The sequence below is a fragment of the Rhinolophus hipposideros genome (genome assembly GCF_964194185.1).
Source record: "Rhinolophus hipposideros genome assembly, chromosome: 7".
Taxonomy (NCBI): Eukaryota; Metazoa; Chordata; class Mammalia; order Chiroptera; family Rhinolophidae; genus Rhinolophus; species Rhinolophus hipposideros.
This window is the reverse complement of record NC_138053.1, coordinates 50,545,074-50,572,880: the sequence shown is the minus strand read 5'-3', so window position 1 is coordinate 50,572,880 and position 27,807 is coordinate 50,545,074. Positions and strand designations below refer to the sequence as shown.

The following is a 27,807-nucleotide window of genomic DNA, read 5'->3' as shown; positions in this document are numbered from 1 at the left end:
ATTATTTTTAATTGTTAATATAGTGAAAAGAATAAGGTATGCCTCTAATGTTAATCTGCACAAAGAAAACAAAATACTTTAAAGTATATTTAATTATTTTTACTAAAATCCTATCAGCCTAAGTGAAAAACAAAAAAAAAGAAAAACCAGCATATTTTAGAAATATAGGAAAAAGAAGTTTACAAGTTCAAAATATTTATCTATAAAGGCAAGAAATTATCTTAGGTGTAAATTCACGTGTTAGAATCACACCATCTATTTTTTAAGTCCCTCGAACATTTGGGACTAGATGAAGTAGAAAGTAATTACCAAAAAACAAAAATTCCATGATTTGGCAATGTCACTGCAAACACTGTACCATGCTATGGCTCCTCACAGGGGCCTCTGGCCAAGTATCACACTAAAAGTTTATACACTATGCCATTAAGCATGTATTAATCAGTGCCAAAACAATGAACAATTATCCTTGCATTTATATTGATTTCTGGCTTTCCAAAAAAATATGAGACAAATGAGACCTCCTTATATACGCAGACTTCTGTATTTTACTACTCTTAATTTTCTGTGCACTTTTTTTTCAAAGCTCAGCCATTTTCTTAAAGTAGACATATATTTTAAAGCAGAAGATCGCGCAACACTTGCCTCTTTCCAAGGACTGACAAACTGTGTCCGGGCGTACCGCGTGAGCATGTGGATGATGACTATCTGCCCCCACTCTTCAACGTCAACCAGCAAATTGCAGAGCTTGCGGTAATTCTTGTGAATCAGATCTATTCTATCTGGGCAGACTTCTTCAAAAGCCATCACAACACTGCCAGCTACCAGCTAGAAAAGAAAGACAGTAACTCATTAAAAAAAAAAAAGTTTTCCCACCATCCAAGATTCTACTCAGGTATTACAGAGGTGCAATCAGGGTTATGACAATCAATATTTAAAGTATTCAGTCATTTAGTTAATAAATGATTATGTGTTTAAATAACAAATAAGTTTTACGGTGTCACTCCCTCAAAGAATAATTTTAATAGTGATAACATGTCTACAAAGCTAATATTTTTCTGATGTATTAGAATTGGAAGTGTTAGTGTTAGAAATTGTGAAAATTTTATTTCATCAGATAAAATTTCAATAAGTTGTTCATACATGGATTAAGCATACTCATCATACACATTTTTCATTTTTAAAGCTAACCTACATTCTAATCTAAAGATTCATTATTTAATACATGACAATACTGAGAAAAAGAATGAAGACAATAAAAAGGAGCACATCATGTCAGTTTAAAATGAGAATGACAGTAATTCACAATGAATTTATCTTAAAATGTGTGTGAGGAACAAAACTGGTACAAAAACACTTTAAAATCATACACATTTTAATTCGCTTGTTAATTTTTACCAATAAAATGTATTTACAAAGAAAACACACAACCTAAAATTTTAGTACATTTTTATCACTTACATAACAATGTGTGTAAATTGAAATGATATATTACCTACAAAAAGCAGCTTTCCCTATGACCAATTAATGAATCATAAACGCTGTTTTTGGAATTATCAAGCTTTTGCAAAGTGGTGAAATTAAAATTTCTTTGGTATAAAGATACAAACTAAGCAAAAATATGTAATATACAAATACTTCTATATATGTATCACTGATATACGTACAGTTAGCAAACAATATAATACAGTTTTGAAAAAATAAATTAATATCATATTCTTTCTGAACACTAGGGATCTTCATTTCAGTGTCTAAAATTTCCCCAATGACTTAAAATAAGCAATTACATAGAAATATAACTTATTGAAATGGTACTTTTTGAAAAATATTAGATACAATGATATTCATATTTTTAGTGTTTGTCCCTCTACTTGGCTGACATTTAGTTTATTAATATGCAACCAACAATACAATTGAAAGAAAACAGCTCAGAATATAGACCTGCTATTATGCTAAACAAGTTTCCTGTCCTGTGGGGATTTTATGAATTACCAATCAGTATAAACGTGAAGCTGCATTTATTGACTCCAGCCCTGCCCATGTACTGGTGCCTGCTGGTCCCAGCATGTATGTACCTCAACTGAAAAAGCAAAGAATTGATTATTTCTGTGAACTAAATAAAAATGTATTATACGTATAATTTTCTATTTGCTACTGATATGTAAAGGAAGTTCGTATTTTCAACTCCATATTTTGGTATCTTCTGCATATAATCACTCTTCAAAAATTATACTCTGTAATAATCATACTTCTAAAAGGACAGAATTAGTATTACTTAAAAAGCTTTTAAACCAACTAAGTTTATGACATCAAACTATAGAGTAACTATTTGTGAAATATATCAATACTTGTATGTATTTTATATATGTCAATCATATTAATATATCAATTGGTATAGGGTGTTCAAGTACAAAAGTGAGTAATACCACGTAGAATAAAATAACCCATGGAAGTGAAATAGTAATTCAACAAAGTTTAAATTTAAAAAATACTATGTAAAATCACGTTGTTTTGTCTAAGCCTCTTAGAGAGTCTTATTTTCAAAGTGTTTCACAGACACCAAACAATTTTTAAAAATGAGCTACCACACTATATTATACATATTTTAAATATAGAGCTATAGATACAATATAATTCTAAAGTACTAACAAAGAGCATAAAAAAAAATCGTTACTTAAGTACCAATAAAGTTTAAGGAAACCCAAAAATAATTAGGAAGGATATAAAATAAAGAAAGGATCCTCACAAACTAAAACTGTTTTAGAAATTTCATTGCATGGTTTTAACAAACTGATCCTAGGCTAAACATTGCCAAAAGAATTAATAATTTGGGTCTACTAAATATTCAATATTCAATAAAACTCCCAAAATTAAAATAAAATGATCTTCTCAGATTTTAAAACCAAAATATTGGTTTCCCAAAAACAGACAGTTAATTTCCATCTCACTGTGTCAATAGTAGCTTTTTAAATAAGGGGGAAAATAAATCACTCCAGCAAAACTAGCAATGAGCTCATCAAATTCAAATGCAGTTTTCCATTTATGTATTTTTTATATTAAAGCAATAAACATGGTTCATTTATCTTCCCTTGGTTGCCACGTTTTTCTGTGCTGTTGCTATGAACTTCAGCCATTAGCTGTGCTCCAAGGTAAACTACATGAACCATCAACAAAAGTGACACCCCATCTATGGAGTTCATATTTTCTCCAGATTATCTATGCTAGTTGACAAGCCGGTAATGAAAAAAATCACACTAAGCAAATGGTTCCTTTAATAACAATAAATTTTCTATAAAATTATGAAGGGTACAAAACGTTTCCTTGCATCTATTTTGTCATGAATTCTAATTAACGTTGCAAAAACCTGAGAGTGCTGGGTCATCACAAGAAGTGCATCAAGGTTTGATTGATAATATGGTATAAGTTGGCCAATGCTGCTGAGATTGTCTCCTCTTAAATTAATGGCCATCCAACCTGCCCTAATCATACAGCCCAAATGATATTCCCCTTCTTATTTCAATTTTCTTGAGGTATGGAAAATGGGAAAGATCAGTCATTTATCTTCTAATAGCTGGATAATAGATCTATCACAACAAAACACCTGCACAAACTCAGAGGTGTGCTTTTTGCCCACAACAGTGAGGCTTTTACCAACATTAAATCAATAACGTACAAAACGGTGTCTTACCCCCACAGTTTAGCTATGAACTACCAATATATTCATTAAACACCATTTTGCAGCTAAATTAAGGAGAGGAAACTTTCTCATCTAAAAAATATAAATAAACAACTCGGTTTTCACTAGCCATTGACCGAATTTGTTTTCCTAAGAAATTCTGTTATCTATTAGAAAGTTAAATGCCATCAAAAGGATTTCTTTAAAATTAACATGATAGGAAAAGAAAATAAATACCACCCTTCTTTTGAAGTGTTCTAAATAAAGACTGTCCACACCTATTTTTTGTTCAACAAATACAGATTTCTACATTTTAAAGATATACAACAGAAAGTGCTACAAATTTAAAAAATGAATTTATAATTAAACATTAGAAAAGGAATTTATAACTAAACATTGTAGTAAAGATGTGTTCAGGATATGTTACATAGAGAAAACAGGATGAAAATGGTAAATCTAGGAATATAAAATGAAAAAATAAAGAAAACTTAAATTGACTGGAGGTGATAGAATATAGATAAAATATTTCCTTTTAATTTCATTGATTGTAGTTATGAGGTTTCTATTATAGCCTTTCAAATTTACAGGTATCTTCAGACAACAGTTACCTAAGTAACACTAAAATATTCTTCCAGATATATTACCATAACAATAGTAAACCCAAAGTGACTTATTTTTAAAAGGACTGTTCATATGACAAACATGGGTCTTTCTTTAGCAAAAGGAGAAAACCGTTTTATTATTATATTTTAATATGTTTAATATATTGCCACCTTTCCTCAAAATGAGAATTATAGAACTACTTTTTTTTTTTTTGAGATCTCAATTGTAAGAAAAATCTTCCTTTAGGCTAAAATGAGCACCAGAAGGAATATCTCAAAATCAACAGAGGTTAAATGAGGAACAATTTTTAACTAGATTAACACCTTTCAAATTTATATTAATCAGCAGCAATAGCAATGTAATCATTATGATAATGATCCCAAGAAACTCCTGCTGATAACACACACTCCTTTTCAGAATGTGGGAATAAATTAGATATGGTTCATTTCATTGGGAAATTTTTAAACAAAAATAATTTGGGATTCTTACTGATTTTAAATATCAATGCTGACATTATTAATTTGGGGGAGAGATGAAATATAGCTGTCTTCCTTCAATAAAGTATCACATGTGACAAGCAAAAGTAATAACAATGATCCATAAATATTTGTATAGATATCAGAATATTTTTAACCTCTCTATAATAGATTATAATCTTACAAAGGAAAAAATATATCAGAAAACATTCTCAAAATAAAACTCATTTAAATACTGGTAGACAAGTTGATGTTACCTGGGTAAATCTGGATCTTCCAACCTAAGCCCAGAAAAACTAACGATGAACACCTGTGTCCTAAGCATAACTAAAAGACAGAGAATTTCCAAACTTCAAATTACATGTTAAGTAGAAAACTAAGTCTCAAATCCCAGACAGTTATCTTTCATGCTTGTATCACAAAATTTCACAAAGATCTATGACAATCTGATAAAACTGACCAACAGGAGTTGATGGTGGGCACAAGAAGGAACTAAAATCAACAGCAGAAAGAAAAAGAGTACTCTAATGTGAAAATACTGTAAAAGATTCCTGGTAGATCAGAGCAGATTATGAGGATGGGACTTCACTGGGGGGAGTGGGAGGGAATTCAATGAGTCCATCCTAAAAAGGGGAAGTTTCAAAGAAAATATGGTTTAAAAAGAGTAGAGGAAGAGGAGTCCCTTAGAAACTGAAAGGTGACAGAAAAAAGAACTTAGGAGGAAAACTTTAGGATCCTACAATTAAAAAAAATCAATCAAAATAATCTTAGGGAATGCATTCCTTCTTATGGATGTCTCCCCTCAAAAAAAGCCATCGAATTGAAAAAAGACATATTTTGCTATTCTGACAGAGGGTGATCTTTTACTAGGAATCTTGCAAATTATCTCAAACTCAAACCACCATGCCAACCCTATCCAAAGAAATCTAAAGATGCAAGTAATCTGTAAGTATTGAAAACAGAACATGAAAATCAAAACAATGAAAATTACCCACAAAAAAAATCAATGACGAAGCAAAAGAAAACTAAAACAACACTCCAAAATGAATTAAGTACCCTCAAAGAAGCATATGAAGATCAGAAAAATAAACATGAATTAGAAATTCAGAAAGAGAGAACAAAAGACATCAGGAAGAAATGAAACAGGAGTTGATTGAAACCAGGAAAAAAAACACGGGAAAAAATCAGACATCACGATTAAATTGTAAGGTGTCCGAGAAGAAAATGGTTGAATGAACATTTAGTGAGGGGCATAAAAGAAAAGTAGCAAAAGAACAAAGATAATGGAAATAAGGTAAAAAAGAAGTAAAAAGGTTTAGAAAATAGTGGTTGAAATGTAAAACAGGCAAAAAGAGATCCAACTTGAAATCCCTGAAGGAAAAGTAACACCTAAACAATTAATTTTTAAAACTATAATCTTAATTAAAAAAAACCTACCACTTTGCCATAAGTAAAGTAAGTTCTGAATCTACATTTTGAAAAGGTTCACTGGGTACCAGGAAAAAATTGACCCAGTTCAAGTTATTCTGAGATACCATGTAAAACTATAGTATTTCAAAGGTAAAGAGAAAATCCTCAGGGTCAGCATGTTACTTAACACAGACACATTACAAGCATTTCCTGTAGATCGAAACAAGGCAAAGATGCTCACCATCTCCACTCTCATTAAACACTGTACTAGGTACAATGTACTAGGTACAAGGTACAAGCCAGAATAATTAGACAAACAAAACCGGTCACAGGAATTGGAAATAAAAGAGGAAATAAAACAACTTCTATTGGCAGATGATATGAGTCATTTTCTAGAACAAACCGTGGAGAATGAAGGACAAAAATTAAACAATAAAAGAATTCAGTAAAGAAATAGGATATAAATTACCATACAGAGAATCAATAGCTTTTCTATATACCAATACAAAAAGTTCAATGATATAATGATAAAGCAATTTCATTTTATAATAGCATCAAAAAATTAGATTAAATAAAAAATGCAACTCTAAACCAATATTTAACTTAGTAAGTCTCTGTCTCACTACTCCAGACAACAGTACATGCTAGCAATTCTGAAACAACACTTTCTCTGCATTCTGGGACTGAGCAAGTAAGTAAATATTTTGTGGATAATAGGAGTCACATTTCTTAATGCTGGAGAAAGAAGTTGAAAAGATAAGAGGCTAGAAGGAACCCTGTGCTGTTACACTGGAATTAGAGGTATCAGTATAAACTATTGCTGTTTAATCTAGATAGAAAAATATAGTGTTTTTTTAATTTTTAAAACATAAATTATACTATATAACACTTTAGGAAAACAGTGCCTCATAAATGATAGACCATCAAAGCTCTCAAGAGATCTATCCACCTATGAACATTAAGCATGTCACACACCATTTGGGAAGCAAAACATTACAAATAGTAGTAAATACCTAATTTGTATCACCAAGAATGTAACAAATTCCACAATCATTCAACAGATACTAGATACCTACTGTGAACAAGTACTCAATAATTCTTTTACTGTATTTTAGATATAAATGGTTGGAAATCAAGAATAGACACTCCAAATTTACAAGGAAATGGTAATTTACATTCCTTTTCAAGTATTTACTTCTTATTTGGAGTATTTATTAACCCTTTTTTTGGTGTCAGACACTATACTGAGGGTTTTATACACAAAAACTCATTCAACACAAACAAAACCTTTATATATTAAAAATGTAAATCCTACAAGTTGGGAAATTTAAACTTATAAAGGCTTAATACATAGTTACGTACTAAGTGGAAGAAGTTCGGACACAAATCCAGTTCTGTCTAATTACAAAGGCTGTACTTTTCACTTGTGATGTATCGTTTGGGAAGACATGCACACATTGTGGATATTTCATTCCTAGGCCATGCGACAAATTTATTTTACTGTATAATATAGCAGAAATCATGGTAAGTTACATTAAAATAAAAGACCTCTTTCTTGTAGATCTTACTATATTCTCCACAGTATTTAGCAAATGTCTTGCACATAGAAAAACTAAATGTTATTTTATTATTATTATAGTTAACCACTATATCAATAATATTGATTTCGTATCTGGGTCCTAGAAGCAGATAACAAATACGCCATAAAGAAGACAAAAAGGAATTAAATTTTCTGTCTCTGTCTTCATTTATTGAACAAATCTGTATTTGTTTACCTCCTATATTACACCAAACACTATAGGAAAAATGCAATAAAGATTACTGTTATATTATGGACTAAAAGAAATTTACTGGATGACCTAGAAATGAAATCTCCAAGTATAAACTCATGTATAACACAATATTTTTAAAACTATATGATGGAAAACTCATTAAATGAATTAAAATGTTTAGTAGAACATATTCAGTTAATATAAAGAAGCAATAAGGGTGGAAAGAGAAATAAGACGTGAAACAAAAAAACAAGTAAAATGTTAGCTGTAAATTCAACCATACCAATAACAACATTAAATGTATATGGATTAAACCATCTAATCAAAGGCACATATTGCCAACTTGGATCAAAAAACAAGATCTAACTATATTCTGTCTACAGGAGACACACATTAGTTTCAAAAATAACCACAAGTTGAGAGTAAAAGAAAGGAAAAAGATGTACCATGTAAACAGCAACCATGAAAGAAGCTTGGGTGGCTGCACTTATACCACACAAATTAGACTTTAAAACAAAAAGCATTACTAGAGATAGAAGGAGAATTTATAACGTCAAAAAAAAAGATAAAACAATTATAAACATATGTGCACCAAACATCAGAACTCCTAAATATATGACGTAAACACTGGCAGAATTAAAAGGAGAAATAGTTCTATATTAATAGTAATGGACTTCAATACTGTTTTCAATAATGGATAAAATCACCAGGCAGAAGATCAACAAAGAAACAGAAGACTTGAACAACACTATCAACCACTGTACTTAACAGATATCTATAGAAGCACTCCACCCAATAACAGCAGAATACATTCCTCTCAAGTGCATATTGAACATTCTCTATGACAGCCCCTATGATAAGCCATGCAACAATAGCTATACAGGGCTAGTGGCTACTGTATCAGATCGCTGCCATATATGGATATAGTAATACATGCTCCTTGGTGATAGCATCCTAAGATGAGCTGGCATCTTTTACCCCAATAATTGAGTCATATAAGTGGGTACAGAAGCCTCTATCAAAGATACCATTACACCAGCTCCTCCAGAAGTCTGTGCACAGACCCCATAGGTTATCACTATTCCTAGATCTCATTACTACTACAAAGAATGGGAGTGGGGAAGGGAGGAAGAGAAAATATGTACATTCCCAAAAGCTATTAACCAGTAAGATCATTGTTACCAGCCAAAAAAATAGTCCTGTACATATGAAAATATTTATTTTTTCAAAAAACATTTATAATACTAAATAATGCTAAAGGACACTCCTTTAATTTTTCAGTATCTCTTTCATACTTCCTAATACTTCATTTTAAAACTTATTTGTTCTCAGGTGATTCAGTCTTTAAAAATCCTAATAAATCATTGCTTAAAATAAAAACTTTGGCACTAAAAGAAGTCAAAAATTTTGCTACACATTAAAGAAAGGATTTGTTTCCCCCAACTTGCTCTTCTTCAGACTCTGATGAAGAAACATGTAACAAACAAAACTTCTAAATGCAAGCCTTCTCTTTATATGGATATTTTTTTATTCAAGGGTTTTAATGAGCTCCACTAATATTTATACCATTTTAAAATCAGTAAGAAAAATTGTCAAATATACAATGGTAAATTATACTATGTAAATAAAACACAATTTTACTTTGACATAAAAAGATATTACTTACTGTGCTTTTATCCTTCAGAAGTTTTTCAATGATTTCAATTAACATTTCCTTCTGCTCTGGATCAAGGCTAAAATACCAAAAAAATATATATTAATTTATTTCCCTTTAATTGTAACTTTAAACGAAGCTAATCATTTCAAGAATATTAAGAAATTTTAAAAGCAGGGAGAGCAAGAATTATGTAAAAATAGAAACAAATTTAAAGTAATCAAATAGAAATCAAATTTAAAATAGTTTTCTCCCAAATGTGTCTTAATCCTTCTCTCCATAATTGCTCATATTAATTAAACCCAAATACCAATATCAAGAAGAAAGTATTAAAAGAATAAGTTCACTTCTACAAAAAGTTAGAAAATCTTAAGAAAGTAGTTGCAAGTAGATATACCACTAATTCTTTTTTTCACAGGGGGAGAGGGTGGGAGAGCACGAAATAACAAGATAGCAATCATTTGTTATGTGGATACATAATTGCCAAAAACAAATACACAGAATTTCCAAATAAGAATTGTGTATCATTCTAGTTCACTGATGGAGACACGCATTACAAAACCTGCCATCTAAAACCAAGAAATATAAGTGAAGGCTTACAAATGTACAGAATTGAAAAATGCATCTTAATAGGGGTTCTAAGCACTGAAATATTGACAATATAATGTCTTTCTCGCATGAAATTCAATTGTTGTTGTTCCTTTACCGGCAATTTAAACAATGGGTATCCAAAGATAAAGAAGACAGTCCCAAACACAATTACACCATATTAATAGAGATGTATGCGTATAAGGGATTATGGGGATAAAAAGGAAGGGCATCAGTGAAAGCAGGAGCGTTATGGAGGGTTTCTTATAGGGAGTGACATCTCAGAGGAATCTTAAACAACTTGACTTTAGAGCTGGAGAAGGAGAAAATTTTCTAGGTAGAGACTAAAGGAGGAGCAAGAGATGGTAATGAGATAAAAACATTTTATGTAGGGGACTAATATGCTGGACTGAACTACGAGACTGAACTACGAGACTGTAAATTCAAGGCAAAGAGAGTAAGAGTTAAGTCTGAAGAGATAAAATGAAGCCCAGTGATGGATGTTTTATACCACCATAGTAAAAACTCTGATCTTATTCTACAAGTTTATAACAAAAATGGATAATGAGTGAGAAGCAGAATATAACTTTGTCGACAGTTAACCTAAGAAAATGAGCATTTATTTTTTACAAACATTATATAAGTTTATTCTAAATCATTATACAACTCTACCCTACAATAAACGGGAAAAAAAATCTTAATTTTCTCATAATATATGTGTACATGATAGACTATTTAAACAAGAATTCAAATTCTGATTATTTTCAAGTAAAGTCTACAAATTATCACAGGTAGGCTCACCAATAAAAACCTGCATAGGGTCTCTACAACCAAAACAAAATTTAAAATGTCTAAAGAATGTGAGGGGAAATATACAGTCACTGAGTTTCCTTAGTATATAAGAACAGACTAGTTCTAGGAGCTAATAAAATAAGACACGGGCTTATAACGTTCCATGTACCATTAGAGATCTGTGGTATTATTAGCAAAGCACCTACCTGTATAATTTTTGTATTGCATGGGCTGCATTTTTCCTAACATATGGTGATAAATCAGCAGAAGCTTCCTTAATAGCGAGCATCATAATAGGTACAATAATTGGCACTCTAATACTTGACAGAACTCTCAAAGCACTTGCACGAATTAGTTGATTTGGATCCTGAAAATAGTGCAAAAATATTCATCAAAATTTCAAGTTTACAATATTTCAAAGACATTTTTATGACACGGTTAATAAGTGCTTATAGGCAGCAATGTAACAAAAAAAAAAGAAGCTACTTAATTTAAAATAAACAATCAGTATATGGAAATGGGTATGGAAAAAGAATTAAATAAATGTCTATTCCTCTGAATAATGTTTTAACATGAAAAGTAATGGTTATAATTCTAGTTGATCATTTATCACTAAACATGCTAGGTTCTTAAGTTTCATAATAAAATGCTGCAGGTCATAAATTTTATCTTTAAAAAAAGTCATGCCTCCTCATTGTACACTTTCAACAACTAGTTGGTATAATAATGAAGAGTTCTTTGATGCATAATGATTATATTGAACATAAAGAGAAATATAAAAACTGAAACATGCAAGGCAAGGTCCAGTTGGTTATATAAATTATTTTCAAATGGTATTGAATAGGTACTGTGAGAGGCCTTTTAACTCTTTCAAAACACTACTGTGCCATTTAGTGAATTATTGCTCCACTTTTTTAAATAACACACCTTCAACTGTGCAGAAAAGTCGTAGCTAGTATTTGCCTGCTTACTCTATTATTTACCTTCAGAGCTCGCTGAAAAGTACTTATGGACAAGAGTGCCAGATCTTGCTGTTCTTCGGCATATCGAACCAGGTAAACATATACTAACTTCTTGATCTGTTAAAAAAAAAAAAACCATATAATCCTAGTCAGAGTAAAAATTAAAAATTCAGTATTTTCTAAAATCAATTCTTAATTTTCTTGAAGTAAATAAGTGAACCTGGTCATAGCTTAGATTGTAAAATAAAAATAATACATTGTAGGATAATGAATGGCAACAGAAAAAGCCTGTGAAATACAAATTTTAACAATCCAATCTAATAGTAACAGCCTATCAAGGGTGTCCTTCCTCTCAAAGGGAATAAAAAGTCCCTGAGTAAAACTCATATAAGAATGTTAAAACATTAGCTGAATTGCAAAAATATGTTCAAAATGCGGGATACAGATAATAGAAAGAACTTGGACTCTGTCCACTAAGTACATGGTATAGAAGTTTATGTTTCCTCATCTGTCAAAAGGTGTTGGAGCCTCAAACCTGATTGTGGTAATATGCACATTCCAATATACAGTACATGATATCTTCAGCTCAGCAAGAATAATGTGTGACAGTAATACCAGTTTAATGTAATAAAAATTACATTAGGCTGGGAGTGTAGCCTCGAAAAGGCTGGGAGTGTGTTCTGAAAACTGTTTTTTAAAGGCAATTTAATCACAACGTTTATAACAAAATTATGATGAACAGAAAAGTTAAATGAAAATTAGAATTTGAGTTAAAATTCATCAATTGCCTCCTTCTGGCACTGCTCACAGACTTTATCTCCCTTCTCAAATATCTTCAAATACGACCGCTTGATTAAAATTCCGTAAATATCAGTATAGTACATATAGTACTGTGTTTCCCCAAAAATAACCTAGCCGGACAATCAGCTCTAATGCTAATGTCTTTTGGAGCAAAAATTAATATAAGACCCAGTCTTATATTATTACTATTATATTATATTATATTATACTATATTATATTATATATTATCCCGGTCTTATTTTACTAAAAGACGCATTAGAGCTAATTGTCTGGCCAGGTCTTATTTTCGGGGAAACAGGGTACATATAGTACAGTTTATGAAATGTTCAAAGAGCATAGGAAATGAGGGGAAGTAGCCAGAAATAGCTGAAACTGATGCTGCAAAGGAAAAACAGTGCTACACTGGCCCATATTTTATATCATACTAACTAATCTGGACTACTTTAAAAACAACCGCCATGGCCTTCCATCCCTCACACTGCAATTTCCCTTGACACAACATAGTGTTGCGTTCTTTTACCATCCTTTTGCTCCCTTCTGAGCTCACTCCCATGTGTCTATATTTCTTTCAGCGTGGCATTCCAAACTACAAATGAACTCTAAGCAGAACAACCTACTTAAGACAACGTTCCAGATGTGGTGCATCCACTGACACAACCGAATTTTTAATTATAACAATACGCCTTTTCTAAATGTACTATTGAGAATGTTAACCCATACTTGAGTAATTGTTCTGGTGAGGTTTCTTTGTTTGTTTGTTTTAAAAGAAGGGTGAGATCTTACATTTACCTACAGAAGTTTTCAACAACTGAAATTCAACTCGTCATGACATCCTAAGATAATTTAGACCTTAATTAGTAATTTGACCTGTTTTGCTATTCTTGAGCACAGTTTCATGAGCACAAGTGAAAACTTGTTGAGCATACTGTTTCCCCGAAAATAAAGACTGGGTCTTACATTAATTTTTGCTCGAAAAGACGCATTAAGGCTTATGTTCAGGGGATGTCATCCTGAAAAATCATACTAGGGCTTATTTTCTGGTGAGGTCTGATTTTCGGGGAAACACGGTACTTGCTACATCATCATTATTAATACAAATGCTAAACACAGCATTTTAAGTTCCTATCAATCCATTCTTCCGTATGACAGGGTTATAAGTGAAAGTAACAAAAATTTTATTTCCAATTACTTTTCAGTGTTAACTGAATCCACAAAAATCTTAAAAACAAAATCTACCATCCTTAACTCAGTACTCAATATAGTCCAAAAATCTGCTCCAAACTTCCTTTCTAGTCAAATAGGAACAGTCCCCAAATATACTTTGCACTTTTTGTCTCAATCTCCACTCAGGTTGCCCAACTGTCCCCCAAGTTCCACTAAGCAAAATCTCCCACAAAAGCAAAAATAAAACAATACAATGTCCACTAATAGATGAACAGTAAAATAAATACAATATATCCATATAACACTTTACTATGCAGCCACTATATAGAATTAAATAAATCTACACTCGACATTGAAAATATGGCCATGTAAAAATTTTAAAGGTGCAAAATAGTATGCATTGTATGACCTCAATTCTATATTAATTAAAAAAAGATACATATTGTATTTCATCAACCTACAATAGACTACCAATTATAAGATGTACTATTATATTGTGAACCACAAAGAAAGGAACAAAAACCCTGCCAATTATAAGTCACCATCAATTGTAAAAGTAAGTCTGCAGAAACTTTTAGAAAACAAACGTCTTAGAATGAACATACTGTGGTAATAACAGCAAATCCTTATTAAGTAGCACTATGTGCCAGGCACTGTTCTACATGTTTTGCTTAGATTAATTCATTTTCTATTCACTACTCAATGAACAGGTCTTATTATTCCTATTTTACAAATGAAGAAACCAAAGCACAGAGAAGTTAAGTCACTTGACCAATATTGCACATCTAGTATTAAATGAAGAACAAGGATTCAACCCAGGTAAGCATAAAAGTTGAGAAATCTATGCAGCAAAATGTTAGCAGTGACTGCCTCTAAGTGTTGGTATTAACCAGTGACCTTCACTCTTTACATCTTCCTAATTATTTAATTTTTAAAATATGAGTATTAATTGTATTCAGATAAAACAACAGATATTTTCAATTTAAGGATGAATCTCATCTTTTCAGATGTCCTCCAACATAAAATAATAGTATTTTCTCTGATTATAAAAGTATTTTAAACTTTTTCATTATAAAAAAATCTCAAAATGAAAAGATTGTTAAGATCCCTAGGAAGACAGCTTTTTCTGTAGCGCTCGTAACATATAGCCACCAGAATAAACCTGTTGAATAGGTCAACAAAAGGTCAACAAAAACTCAGATAAATGAACAAAGTTTACCAAGTTAACCAATCTGAATGTTAGCCAACCAGGAGCAAACTCACTACAAAAAACACACTTCTGAACGCCAGTCAATGAACGGCAGTCTCACCCAAGTGACCACACATCCACATACAATATTAACCCACTTACTCCCCTGAAAGTCCATGAGCCATTATGGAACCAAGTGATCTTACACAAAAATAAAAATGGGTTCCAAAATTATGTGATACTAGTATGGCAATTAAATGACGGCAATTAAATTAAGATGGCAATTAAATGATCTAAAATATACTTAATATTTTATGTTTAAATGGAAACATAAATTTAAAAAATTTTTAAATTACAGTTTAAGAAGCACTTATCTAATTATCTGAGACATAGATCATTCTCTCCCCAACCAAATTTTAAAGTTCCCCAGATTACAACTAATTTCCCAAATGCCAAAAAGCATTAATACTTACAGGTTCTGATTTATAGCAATTTCAATATATCAAATCACAAGATGTATTTAAGTGAGATATTTCTCAAATCCATCTTGGAATGAATATGAGGTTATTTAGTACAGGAATCATTCCTTATTCACCTGTATATTGCCATTACCTATCACATTGCCTGGCATGTAGTAAAAGCTCAATAATTAACAGCTGAATGAAAGAAACATCACAGCCCAATGGCAGATGGAAAAAAAGTTAAGATATTTATCATTAGATTGCTACATCTAGGATCTGAGTTACCACCGATAGTTATAGTTCACCAAATAGATGTCCAGAAGGACAATCAACATACCATAAAGAAACGATAAGTATTAAGATTGTTTCCAAAGCCTTTAACTTCGGGGTTTTTTTAAAAAACTAATCATTTATAATATTTTTTCTCCTTACTAACTATACTCAGATCTCCATCTACAGTTCTCTGGAAAGTTTTGAAAGAATAATTGGTTAGAGGCCACCCACCCCCTCATCCTCTTGTGATTTCTAAGTAACACCTTTTTTTTTTTTTACCAAGTAACTTACATTGGTGAGACTGAAACATTCAGAATCACAGCTGAGACAGCAGATATTGCTATAATTACTCACTATTAAAGCAAGGTTTTTGTGACTGTTATAGCAAAAAGCATAACAATATTAAATCTCAGAAGGTTGCAAAACACAAAATTTGTTCTGGTTCTGTTATAAGAATCAATCAATATTGACCACAAGCGGCCTATACACTGACTGGCTGCAGGTGTGCAGAGAAAGCCTACTTTCCTTGAAACCATTCTGTGACCAGAAATGGGAGTACTTAAAGCTCCGTGACTACACCATTCTCTGATCAGTTACTTTCATTCAATGTTACAACACTCCTTGCTGTAAAGCTAATCATAGCAGAGCCCCAGTAGGCTGGAAGAACACAGGCAGATCTGTTTAATTAGTTTATCAATACTAGTACATCAAACTTCATGAGTTATTGACTAAACCTTTGATTATTTTTGTACTATAACCACTGATTGCTTACTAGGTCACTTTTGGTATCATTTGACATCGAATGGCAGATGACATAGCTTAATTCTGTGTCTAAGGCAGCATGTACTTGTAAAAATGAAATTCTGCACTTGATGGCAATTCTCCAAATATACATTTTAAGAAGCTTGTGTGAATTTTCCCACAACATTAGAGGATTAAGTATGTTTCAAAAAACTAACATGGTATTTCAAGAACAAAAGAAATCCAAACAAACAGACTAATAATTAGGTTTATAGTGACATTTTTGTTGGCGAATATTAGGCAGCATACCACATGGGAAAGGAAAAAGATGAACAAATAGAAAAGTTCTACTATAACTATCTGAAAAGTACAAACAGCTTTGAATGAATAACTAGTATAGAATTTTCTGTTTAAAACACAACTATAAATTCGGGAGAACTAGTTAATTTACTACCAATAGCTAAGGACTCAGTCATTTCTACTCATATTTAAAGCATAACAAATGTCTACCAATGCCAGATACCTCCCAAAGGACAAGCTAATACCAGGTGATGGTCGGGGTCAAGGACCCGAAGGTGGAATGAGGAGGAAGGAATCACCAAACAGGAAAGATGGCTCTACAGGAGGAAGGGTCTAAGATGGGTTCTGAAGCCAACCTACCTGGCTTTGGACTCTGACTCTTCCACATACTAGCTGTGTGACCTTGGTCAGATAATTTAACCTCTCTGCTACCTTGTCCTCATACACAAAATGTGGAAAATGACAGACCCAACCTAGGTTATTTGTGAAAATGAGTTGATATAAGTAAGGCACTAACAACCTAGCCAGATAGCATTTTTAAAACAGTAGCAGTAATTAATGCTGACTCTGTTCCTAGCAACATGAAGACAAGCAAGCTTTACCCACATCTCACAATTTTTCTAAGTGAAATGTTGATTTTTCCCCCCAGATATTTGGACCCTCTAATACAGAGTCCATAAAAATAATGTACACATCAAATTAGAAGCTCGGATGGCATGGCCGTAACATATGAAAGTGAGAATCTGTTTAACTCTTGACATTATCAACTCAAAATTATACTTGGTAAAAAGCACATAAATAGTGCTTAATAAGTATCTACTAAATTAATCATGAGTAAATGTGCAAATACTATAAGATTACACGTTCAGTCTAGGTATCTCCCATTAACTGGAATCTTAGAAAGAATGATCTAAGAGCTTTAACTAGTTTGGTATAACTTCCTTGTGTATAGTAATGCTGCTGCTGCCTGGTTTCTTAGCTAACTAATGGCTAAATTTACTCTAAAGCATTTTATTCATTTTTTTCCAGCTAAAAGGCTAGTTAAAAATTCTCTTAAGGAATTTTTAAGCTAGTTTTCAGTGCATAATTAGAAGTTTCAAGAGTCTACACGTTTGTAGTAAACAAAAATGTTTTATACCTTTTGGATTGTTGCTTATGTCAGATCAAAACTGGTCTAATCAAATGGCCTCCTGTTTAAAAGTTCTGTGTAGGCATATATTGGTAAAATGAAGACAAGAGCAAAGAGAAATAATAAAAGATACTGTAATCTCGTAGGAGAGATTTCATATTCTGAAAAAAAAAAAGAATGATCTAAGTCCAATATTAAATTAATTTAGTTCTTAAACTGGCAACAAGCATATAGTATTCTGACTAATTTACCCAACTTAGTCAAATTGACTTTATGATGGCTATTCATTTTGGTAGCAAAATTCATCTGCCTGAAATATATGTATAGCGTACTTATTATCTATGAGAAAAAAATGAAGTATACTTAAAAATGTATCTAAAAAGTAGGCTTAAAAGACATGTCTTTAAAATCCTATAATGTAAATTATTCCAATTTTGAAAATCAATCTATAGAAAAGGCTAAATATGACAGAAATGATAAAACTTGCAGAAGGATGTTATAGCTATTATAATAAATATGCTCCATATGTCCAAGAAGGTTGACAGAAATATGACTCTGTTGATGAGTGAATTGGAAAATATAAAAATGACCTAATGAAACATCTACATGATAAGATAAATACACTGGATTAACAGAAGTTAGAAACTACAAAAGGAGAGGTCAGTTAACATGACTACATAGCAATAGAAACTATCAAGCTGAAGAATGAGAGAAAAGACTGGAAAACAGTGAACACGGTATCAGTGATCTGTACAACAATTTCAATTAGTTTACTGTATGTGTACAGAAAGAGAGAGGAGAGAGGAAATCTATTTTTGAAAAACTAATGGCTAAAATTTTTCCGAATTTTAAGAAAACAATAAGCTCACAAATGTAAGAAGCTCAATAAACCCCAGGCAGAACAAACATGAAGAAAAATATGTCAAGGTATATTACAATAAAATTTAAAACCAGCAATAAAGAGAAAAATTTTAAAACTAGCCAGAGGAAATAAAGACACATTTCACACAGAGAAACAGAGATAAGAATGATAAGAAATCATGCAGGCCAGAAAACAATGAAACATTTTAAAAATACTGAATGAAAAAAACATATAAATCTAGAACTGTAAATTTTACCAAGCAAAATGTTTTCAAATTGTAGGCAAAATAAAGACCTTTTAAATACACAAAATCTGAGATAATTCATTACCAGCAAAACAAAGTTCTCTAGTCATAAGGAAAATAATACCAAATATGAAGTTTGGAGTATATAAAAGAATGAAGAGGGCCAGAAATAGTAAACCTGAGAGAACATACAAAAGATTGGGGAGGGGGGGGTTAATTAATTTTTAAATATTTTTAATAAATAAGTGAACTTCTGGTAAATTTGGAATAAAATCCTACCAGAACAATCTCCCACTGAAAATTTAAAAACACAGACATAATACAAAAAACACAGAAGGCCCTGGTGATGAAAGAGCAAAAGACAGACTCTGGTTACGAGTTTATGCTCAATGATAAGACAGAGAGCTGTATGAAGTAAATTCCATAGCTTTCTGCTGAGGTTAAGTGAATACCAGATGAAATGCAAGTAGAGGCACTGATGGACAAACAAACCAGTCTCTCTGTGGCCGAAGCAACCAAACAACTGAATCCAGAAAAACCATGGCCACTGAAGAAAGTAGGGAGACCCCAGAAGGGAGAAAGCTAGAGATGGGCTCCTGAAATAGCCTCTATCCGCATATGACTAACCCCTGAATCACGTAAGCACAGAACACCATCAAAGCAGCTGAATAAAAGACAAAAAAATACAAAGTGAGACTGGAGCTGCTGCCTAAGAAAGATAATTTGCAATGTGAACCGAGTCAAGATAATTGACTTCAAAAATACTACCTGTGGAGTAAAAATAAGAATACGGAATCTCCATGACTTTATAAAATGTCAAGAATACAACCCAAAATTACCTAACATGTAAAAAAACTAAGATAATAGAACATACACACAAGAAAATAAAGTCAACTGAATCTAAGCCTGAGGTATTAGAACTAGCAGACAAGGATTCTAGAGCTGCTATTACACTTATTCTTAGTTAAAAGATGTGCTCTCAATTAATAAAAACTAGTAGCACATCTCAGCAAAGAAATAGAAAGGATAAAAAAGAAACAAATTGAAATTCTTAAAATGAAATAATGCCAATTTCTGAAATAAAACATTCACTGAATGTACTTAATCAAATGACGATGACAGAAGAATGAGTAAGTGAACTTGAAAACAGACGAATGAAAGTTTCCAATGTGTGATTAGATAAAGAAGATGTGGCACATATATACAATGGAATACTACTCAGCCATAAAAAAAGATGAAATCCTGCCATTTGGGACAACATGGATAGATCTTGAGATTATCGTGCTAAACAAAGTAATCAGAGAAAAAAAATCAAGAACCACAGAATTTCACTCATATGTGAGATGAAAAACAGAAAGCAACAGATGAACAAATAAGACAAACAAAAAACTCATAGACACAGACAACAGTATGGTGGTTACCAGGGGGAAAGTGGGTTGAGGGGAGAGGTAGAAGAGGATAAAAGGGGTCAAATACATGGTGAATATATGGTGATAGAAGGAGACTTGACTTTGGGTGGTGAACACACAATGCAATATACAGAGGATGTATTGTAGAATTGTACACTTGAAACCTATATAACCTTATTAACCAATGAAACCTCAATGAATTTAATAAAATAAAAAAGAGAAACAGAATCAATTAAATATGGCATGGTACTGTGTTAATTTAAAAAATAAAAATGCAGTCCAAGGGGGAAAAAAATCAAATATGTGTTTTTTAGAAGATATTAAGAAAACAAAAAGGAAAGCCACAGACCAGGAATAAATAACCATCTATCTTACAAGAGGTTTCTATCAGAATATATAAAGAATGTTCACACTTTAATAGTAAGACAAAAAATTAAAAACAGGTTAAAACGTGAATAAACATTTCAGAAAAGATATATGACGGGCCAATAAGATCATGAAAAGATGCTGAAACCACTAAATATCCAGAAAATGCCATTAAAGGCACCATGAAGTTACCAATACCACCCACCAAAATGGTTCAAGTTAAAAAGCCTAACAAGATCGAGTGTTGGAAGTAATGTGAACTAACTGGAACTCTCAGACATTGCTAGTGGGAATGCATACAGCCACTTTGGAAAACTATATGGCACTATTTCCTAAAAATTAAACATATACTTCCCAGAATGCAATATTCCCAGATATTACACAAGAAAAATTAAAATACACACTCACACATAGCATCTTATACAATCCAAGTGTATTTCAACTGGTAAATTTAAAAATTGTGAAATATCCAGATTATAGGGAAAAAAAAGCGAATACATGAAACAGCAGATGAATCTCAGTTTCCTAGGTAAAAGAAGTCAAACACAAGATATTCTATACTGTATGATTCAATATAGAAGAAATTCTAGAAATGACAAAACTATAATGACAGAAAGTAGATCAGTAGTTGCATAGAGATACCATACACAAAAATTAACTCAAAATGGATCATAGCCTATATATAAAAGCTACAATGAAACTATAAAATTCTTAGGAAAAAGACCAGTATAAATCTTCATGACTTTGTATTAAGCATTAATTTCTTAGACACGACATCAAAAGCATAAACAAAGAAAAATTAGATAAACTGAAATTCATCAAAAGTGAAAATATCTGTGCTTCAAAGGACAATATCAAGAAAATGAATAAATGACCCTAGGTTGGGAGAAAATATTTGCAAATTATACATCAGATAAGAGTCTAGCACTTAGAATATATAAAGAATAAACAATAAAAAGACAAACAACCCAATTATAAAATGGGAAAGGCTCTGAATAGACATTTTTCCTAAGAAGACGCAGAACTGGCCAACAAGTGCTCAATAATTTTTTATTAGGTAAACGTAAATCAAAATTCTGAATGTGATAATGAAATGGATACCACTTCACACCCTCTAGGATGGCTATAATCTAAAAGAAATTAATTTTTAAAACTAAATTTCCTTGAAAAAGGAAAATAACAAGTATTGGGGAGGATATGGAAAAAACAGAACTTGTATACATTGCTGATGAAAATGTACAATGATGTGGCTGCTATGGAAAGCAATTTGGCAGTTCCTCAAAAAGTTAAACATCAAGTTACCCTATGGCCTAGCAACATCACTCCGAGGAATATATATAACCAAGAGAAATGAACACCTATGCTCACACAAAAACTTGTACAGAACATTTACAGCAGCATTATTCATAATAGCCAAAAAGTGGAAACCAAATGTCAATCAACTGATAAATTAATGAATAAAGTGCAGTATATCCACACAATTATTCCACAAAAAAACGGAATGAAGTACTGATTCATGCTACAACATGGATGAACCCTAAAAACATTACAGTAAGTGAAAGAAGTCACACATAAAATTTTTGCTCCACATATTGTATGACTTCATTTCTATGAACTGCCCAGAATAAGCAAATCCAGAGAGACAGACGTAGATTAATGGTTGCCTGATGCTGGGGGAATAAGCAGTGACTGCTGAAAAACACAGGGTTACTTTTTGAGATGATAAAAATGTTGTGGAATTAGATGGTGGTGATGGTTGCTGCACAATTCTGTGAATATACTACAAAGCACTGAACTGCATACTTTAAAAGTGAGTTTACGACATGTTAATTATATTTCATGTATTTTAAAAAGATGATTGACTCTTTAAATAAAAAACACTAACCATATACATAGCATAGTTAGAAGTAAAATGCATGATAACGTGGGAAAAAATGGGAGGGTGCAAATGGAAATTTACTGTCACAAGGTTTTCAAAGTATACAAGAAGTGGTACAGTAGTCTCCTTTTATCCAGTTTTGCCTTCCACGGTTTCAGTTACCCATAGTCAACCATGGTCCAAAAATATTAAATGGAATATTAAATTTAATATTAAATATTAAATTTCAGACATATGCAATTCATAAGTTTTAAATTGCAAGTCATTCTGAGTAGTGTAATGAAATCTCATGCCGTAGTGCTGAGTCCCACTGAGACGTGAATCATCCCTTTGTCCAGCATATCCACGCTGTACATGCCACCTGCCCATTAGTCAGTTAGTAGCCATCTCAGTTACTGTGTTTCCCCGAAAATAAGACCTAGCCGGACAATCAGCTCTAATGCATCTTTCAGAGCAAAAATTAATATAAGACCCGGTCTTATTTTTAAGACCAGGTATAATAATATAACATAATATAGTATAGTATAGTATAATATAATATAATATAATATAATATAATATAATATAATATAATATAAATAATAACTATAATATAATATGTAATATAACACCGGGTCTTATATTAATTTTTGCTCCAAAAGACACATTAAAGCTGATGATCCGGCTAGGTCTTATTTTCAGGGAAACATGGTATCAGATCAACTGTTGCGGTATCAACAACAGTGCTTGTGTTCAAGTAACCCTTATTTCACTTAATAATGGCCCCAAAGCCATTCACATAACTTTTATTACAGCATATTATTACAAATGTTCTATTATATTATTTGTTATTGTCGTTAATTTCTCTCTTACTGTGCCTAATTAAACTTTATCATAGGTATGTATATATAGGAAAAAGCATAGTATATATAAGGTTTGGTACTATCCGAGGTTTCAGGCATCCACTGGGGGTCTTGGAATGTATCCCCCAAGGATAAGGGGGTGGGGAGGACTACTGTATAATGTTATTTGAAAATAGACTGTGGTAATTTAAAGATATATATTGTAAATCCTACTGGTAGACTGTAATAAGTTAAAGATGTACACTGTACTCCCTAGAGCAAGCACTTACTGAATAAACAAAACCAAGAATAATATTAATAATACTTGATTACAACTTCCCTGTTCCTTAATTTCTACCTATGATACTCCATTTTCCTCCACCTAAAACATCTGCCCTGATGTCACCAGGTCCTTGAAAATATTCTTCAGTGGAGACTGTTCCTTTTCCCAAACTTCCCAGCTTCAAAAAGAGGACCAGGCATACTCTTTGATGCTCACTGTTGCTGCTAACAATGGACAAATAAGAGGTAGGTGTGTTGGAGTTTACACTTTCATGCAGTTATCACTACTTCCTACTTAATAAACATACCCTCCTCAGAAATCCACAAAATCTAGTGATACTTAAATACCTTATACTGCATTTCAAGTAACTGAAAAGTATATGATTCTTTTACAACAAAACAAATCATGAAAATTATGAATCAAAACAGTACCTCAATATTTTTACTGGCCACATTCTTCACAACAGCAGGAAACAGTTCAGATGCATTTTTCCCTTTTGCAATCATCTGAAGAATAAAAGTAGAATATTAGGGCTGAAACCTTTTTTAAATTATTTATTTGAAAGCAAAATATAAATTCCATATTAAATATTTAGATGACTGAATCAGCAAATAAGCTATGGAATTAACAAGCTGAAATCTTTTTAAGTCATCTTACTTATCCCAACCATCTGCAGCAAAGAACAAACAATCTCTTGTGTATCAATATAAAAACACAAATATACAGACACATTAAGGAAGAAATATGTAGTAGTTTAAGACATATAATATTTATAATAGTTTTCTCTGGCTAATGGAGTTATAAATACTTTTTAAATATTTGTACTACTCTTTATTTTCCAAGTTCTCACTTTAAAGATGCACTGCATTTGCAATGTTGTTATTTTGAACAAACTAGTTTTTTCCCTTACCTTTATTTCATAGGTTCCCCTACTTCTCCAACCATTACTTTTCAAAGTTCCCTTCACTAAGTCCTTTTATTCTGCCCACTAAAGTTCTGTGCACCACCACCTACGCAGGCTACACTATCCTACCATTTATGAAACTCCTAAGATTTCATTCACCCTGATGACTTATAATAATTCTAATCTCTCTGGGGATCCATTCCACAAACTCTAGCCCTAACTCTGAGTCCTAGTTCTACTTTTCTAACTGGACATCATTAGATGTCTCTCTCATCCCAAATTTGCTATGTCTAAAACAAAACTCATTTTTCATGATAAAATGGCATTCATGCTAGAATTTCCAATTCCACCAATTTCCCCAAAAACCATTATGCCAAATAATTATACCCAAATCATAGAATTACCTTGGTCTCTTCTCACATCTGCAGAGTAAGTAGGTCCTGTTGAGATTTCTTAGTAGACTCATGCTAATCTTAATCCCTTCTCACTGCTACTGTCCTAGCACAGGTCAGTTACACCTCACAAAGGACTTTTCCAACCGTCTCCTCCTCCTATCCACGATGCACACCACCGACAGTTTAATATGCTGAAAACACTACCTGCAAATGTCAGCCCCCTCAACGATTTCAAAAGCCCCTGACTGCCTAGGAGTTCAAACTATTTCACTTAATATCAAACACCCTCACAATTTGCATAAACATCCCTTTTAAGCTCATCAACCATTATTGTTCTATACTAATATTACTACCCCGTTTCTCCAAAAATAAAGCCTAGCCGGACAATCAGCTCTAATGCGTGTTTTGGAGCAGAAATTAATATAAGATCTGATATTATATCATATCATAACATATCATATCATATATCAAAGATCGGGTTGTATATTATCATAAAATAAGACCAGGTCTTATATTAATTTTCGCTCCAAAAGACGCATTAGAGCTGATAGTCCGGCTAGGTCTTATTTTCAGGGAAACACGGTATCAAAGTAAATGATCTACTCACTACCAGAATATTCTCTGGCTCCTCTATATCTGTACTCATATCATGTCCACAACCCACTTCTTTTTAGTTTTCTGAGTTCTAACCTTCTGTCTAATAAAATTCTATCAATCCTGTTAGAACAATCTCCTAACACCTAGCTCACTATGGCATACAATCCTAAATTCCTCTAGAATTTTTTAATCTATACTTTTCATTTGGAACTTCCAGTGTGCCATCTTTTATTTCTTTTTATTTCAGTTTTATGTCCACCTGTATTCGCATTTCCTTCACTCTCATTTGTGGAATATATCCTTATGTCTTTTAACAGTTCAGACTTTCGTGGCCACAAAATCACGTTTTAACTACTGTGTTTCCCCAAAAATAAGACCTGGTCTTATGTTAAGGTTTTGCTCCAAAAGATACATTAGGCCTTATGTTCAGGGATGTCATCGTGAAAAATCATGCTAGGGCTTATTTCCAACAGTTAGGTCTTATTTTCAGGGAAACACAGTACAGGATAATTTTTTGGAAGGATTCTTTATGAATTACACACCATATCTAAGAAACAATCTAAAAAAAGATACTAGTTTTTTGTATTTACAACAAATGTTTTCTAAATACTATGCGATATTTTAAGCATTATAATCCCAGTTAGCAATATGTCAGCAGACCTTTCTATATGACAGTTTTAAAATACTCTAGCACAAGCTAGTCTTTTCATATTCTATTTCCTTACCTGTGATATTATTTGATTGGAGCATTTTGTAAAATCTGCTAAGTATTACAGAAGGTTCACAAAACATTGCAGCTAAAACATCTTTGTATGATTTTTACACCTCTCTCAACTTTCTCGTCTATAAAATAAGAAGAGAGGGATTAAATGTTCACTAGGGACCCTTCCTTCAGTTATTCAATGACTACCTGCAGTCAGAGGTCCTGTCCTATTACATCCTATTCTAAGGCTTCTTCAACTTAATTCTATAGAATGCTATTCAAAACGATGTTAATACATGAGGGAGGAAAAAATCCTATACGTACTCAAATTCACTCAACAAGTATTTGCTGAGAGAACACTGCATGCCAGGAACTTTTCTAGGCCTTGGAGATACCACCAAGAACACTACAAAGTCCTTGATCATTGTAGCTTACCTTACATTGCAGATGAGGGACAATAAACGAATGAATGTAATTTGTGAAGTGGTAAAAGAGAGTACTATAGAGAAAAATAAAGGACTCTAAGAGAAATGGGAAGTGTCAGGGTGTGGGTGGAGCTGTTTTCTAATCGTTTGATTAATGCTTCCTTGGAATATATTTTTCCATCCTTATATTTTTAATCCATCTATATCTTTATATTAAAAGTGGGTTTCTCCTAGAGAACGTATAATTGTATCTTGATATTTTAATTCAATCTGACAATCTCTTCTAGTTGGTGACTTTGGATCAATTATATTTCATATAATTATTGCACTTGGATACATGTCTACGATCTTACTATGTTTTGTTTATACCCTGTATTTTTTGTTCTTCTGATCACTGTTATCCCATTCGAAAATTTTTTTTAGCAGTAGTATTTTAATTTTTATATTGATTTTTTTGATTATATCATCTTATGTAACTTTCAGTGGTTCTTCCTGCAGTAATTATCAGATATAGATACACTGATATAGACATACAAAGATTTAGATAGATATCAAACCTTTCAGTCTACTTAGAGTTAATGTTGTACCAGAACAAATAAAATGTAGAAACTTTACAACTACTGTGTTTCCCCGAAAATAAGACCTAGCCGGACCATCAGCTCTAATGCGTCTTTTGGAGCAAAAATTAATATAAGACCCAGTCTTATTTTAATACAAGACCCGGTCTTATTTTAATATAACATAAAACCGGGTCTTACATTAATTGTCGCTCCAAAAGACGCATTAGAGCTCATGGTCCGGCTAGGTCTTATTTTCAGGGAAACACGGTATATAGACCCTTTTAATCCCACCTTCCTGCAAGCCTTTATGTTAAAGCTATTATATAATATATTACAATTACATCCATTGAAAACCTCTGACATTCGGGTA

The 27,807-nt window shown here is 32.2% G+C and overlaps 1 protein-coding gene across 2 annotated transcripts in view; it reads right to left on the bottom strand.

Annotated features, from left to right (window-relative positions):
- AP3B1 (adaptor related protein complex 3 subunit beta 1) overlaps positions 1-27,807 on the bottom strand; it is a 223,026-nt gene that overhangs the window by 156,552 nt on the left and 38,667 nt on the right. For both annotated transcript variants that reach the window (XR_013993671.1, XM_081054083.1), the window contains exons 3-7: positions 24,285-24,359; positions 11,952-12,047; positions 11,175-11,335; positions 9,601-9,667; positions 643-825 (exon numbers count right to left, since the gene is read on the bottom strand). Coding sequence is in view for 1 of the 2 variants with exons in the window: in XM_081054083.1 (XP_080910209.1) it covers positions 643-825; positions 9,601-9,667; positions 11,175-11,335; positions 11,952-12,047; positions 24,285-24,359 (582 nt within the window). In the remaining variant the exon portion in view is untranslated. The remainder of the gene's footprint in view (positions 1-642; positions 826-9,600; positions 9,668-11,174; positions 11,336-11,951; positions 12,048-24,284; positions 24,360-27,807) is intronic.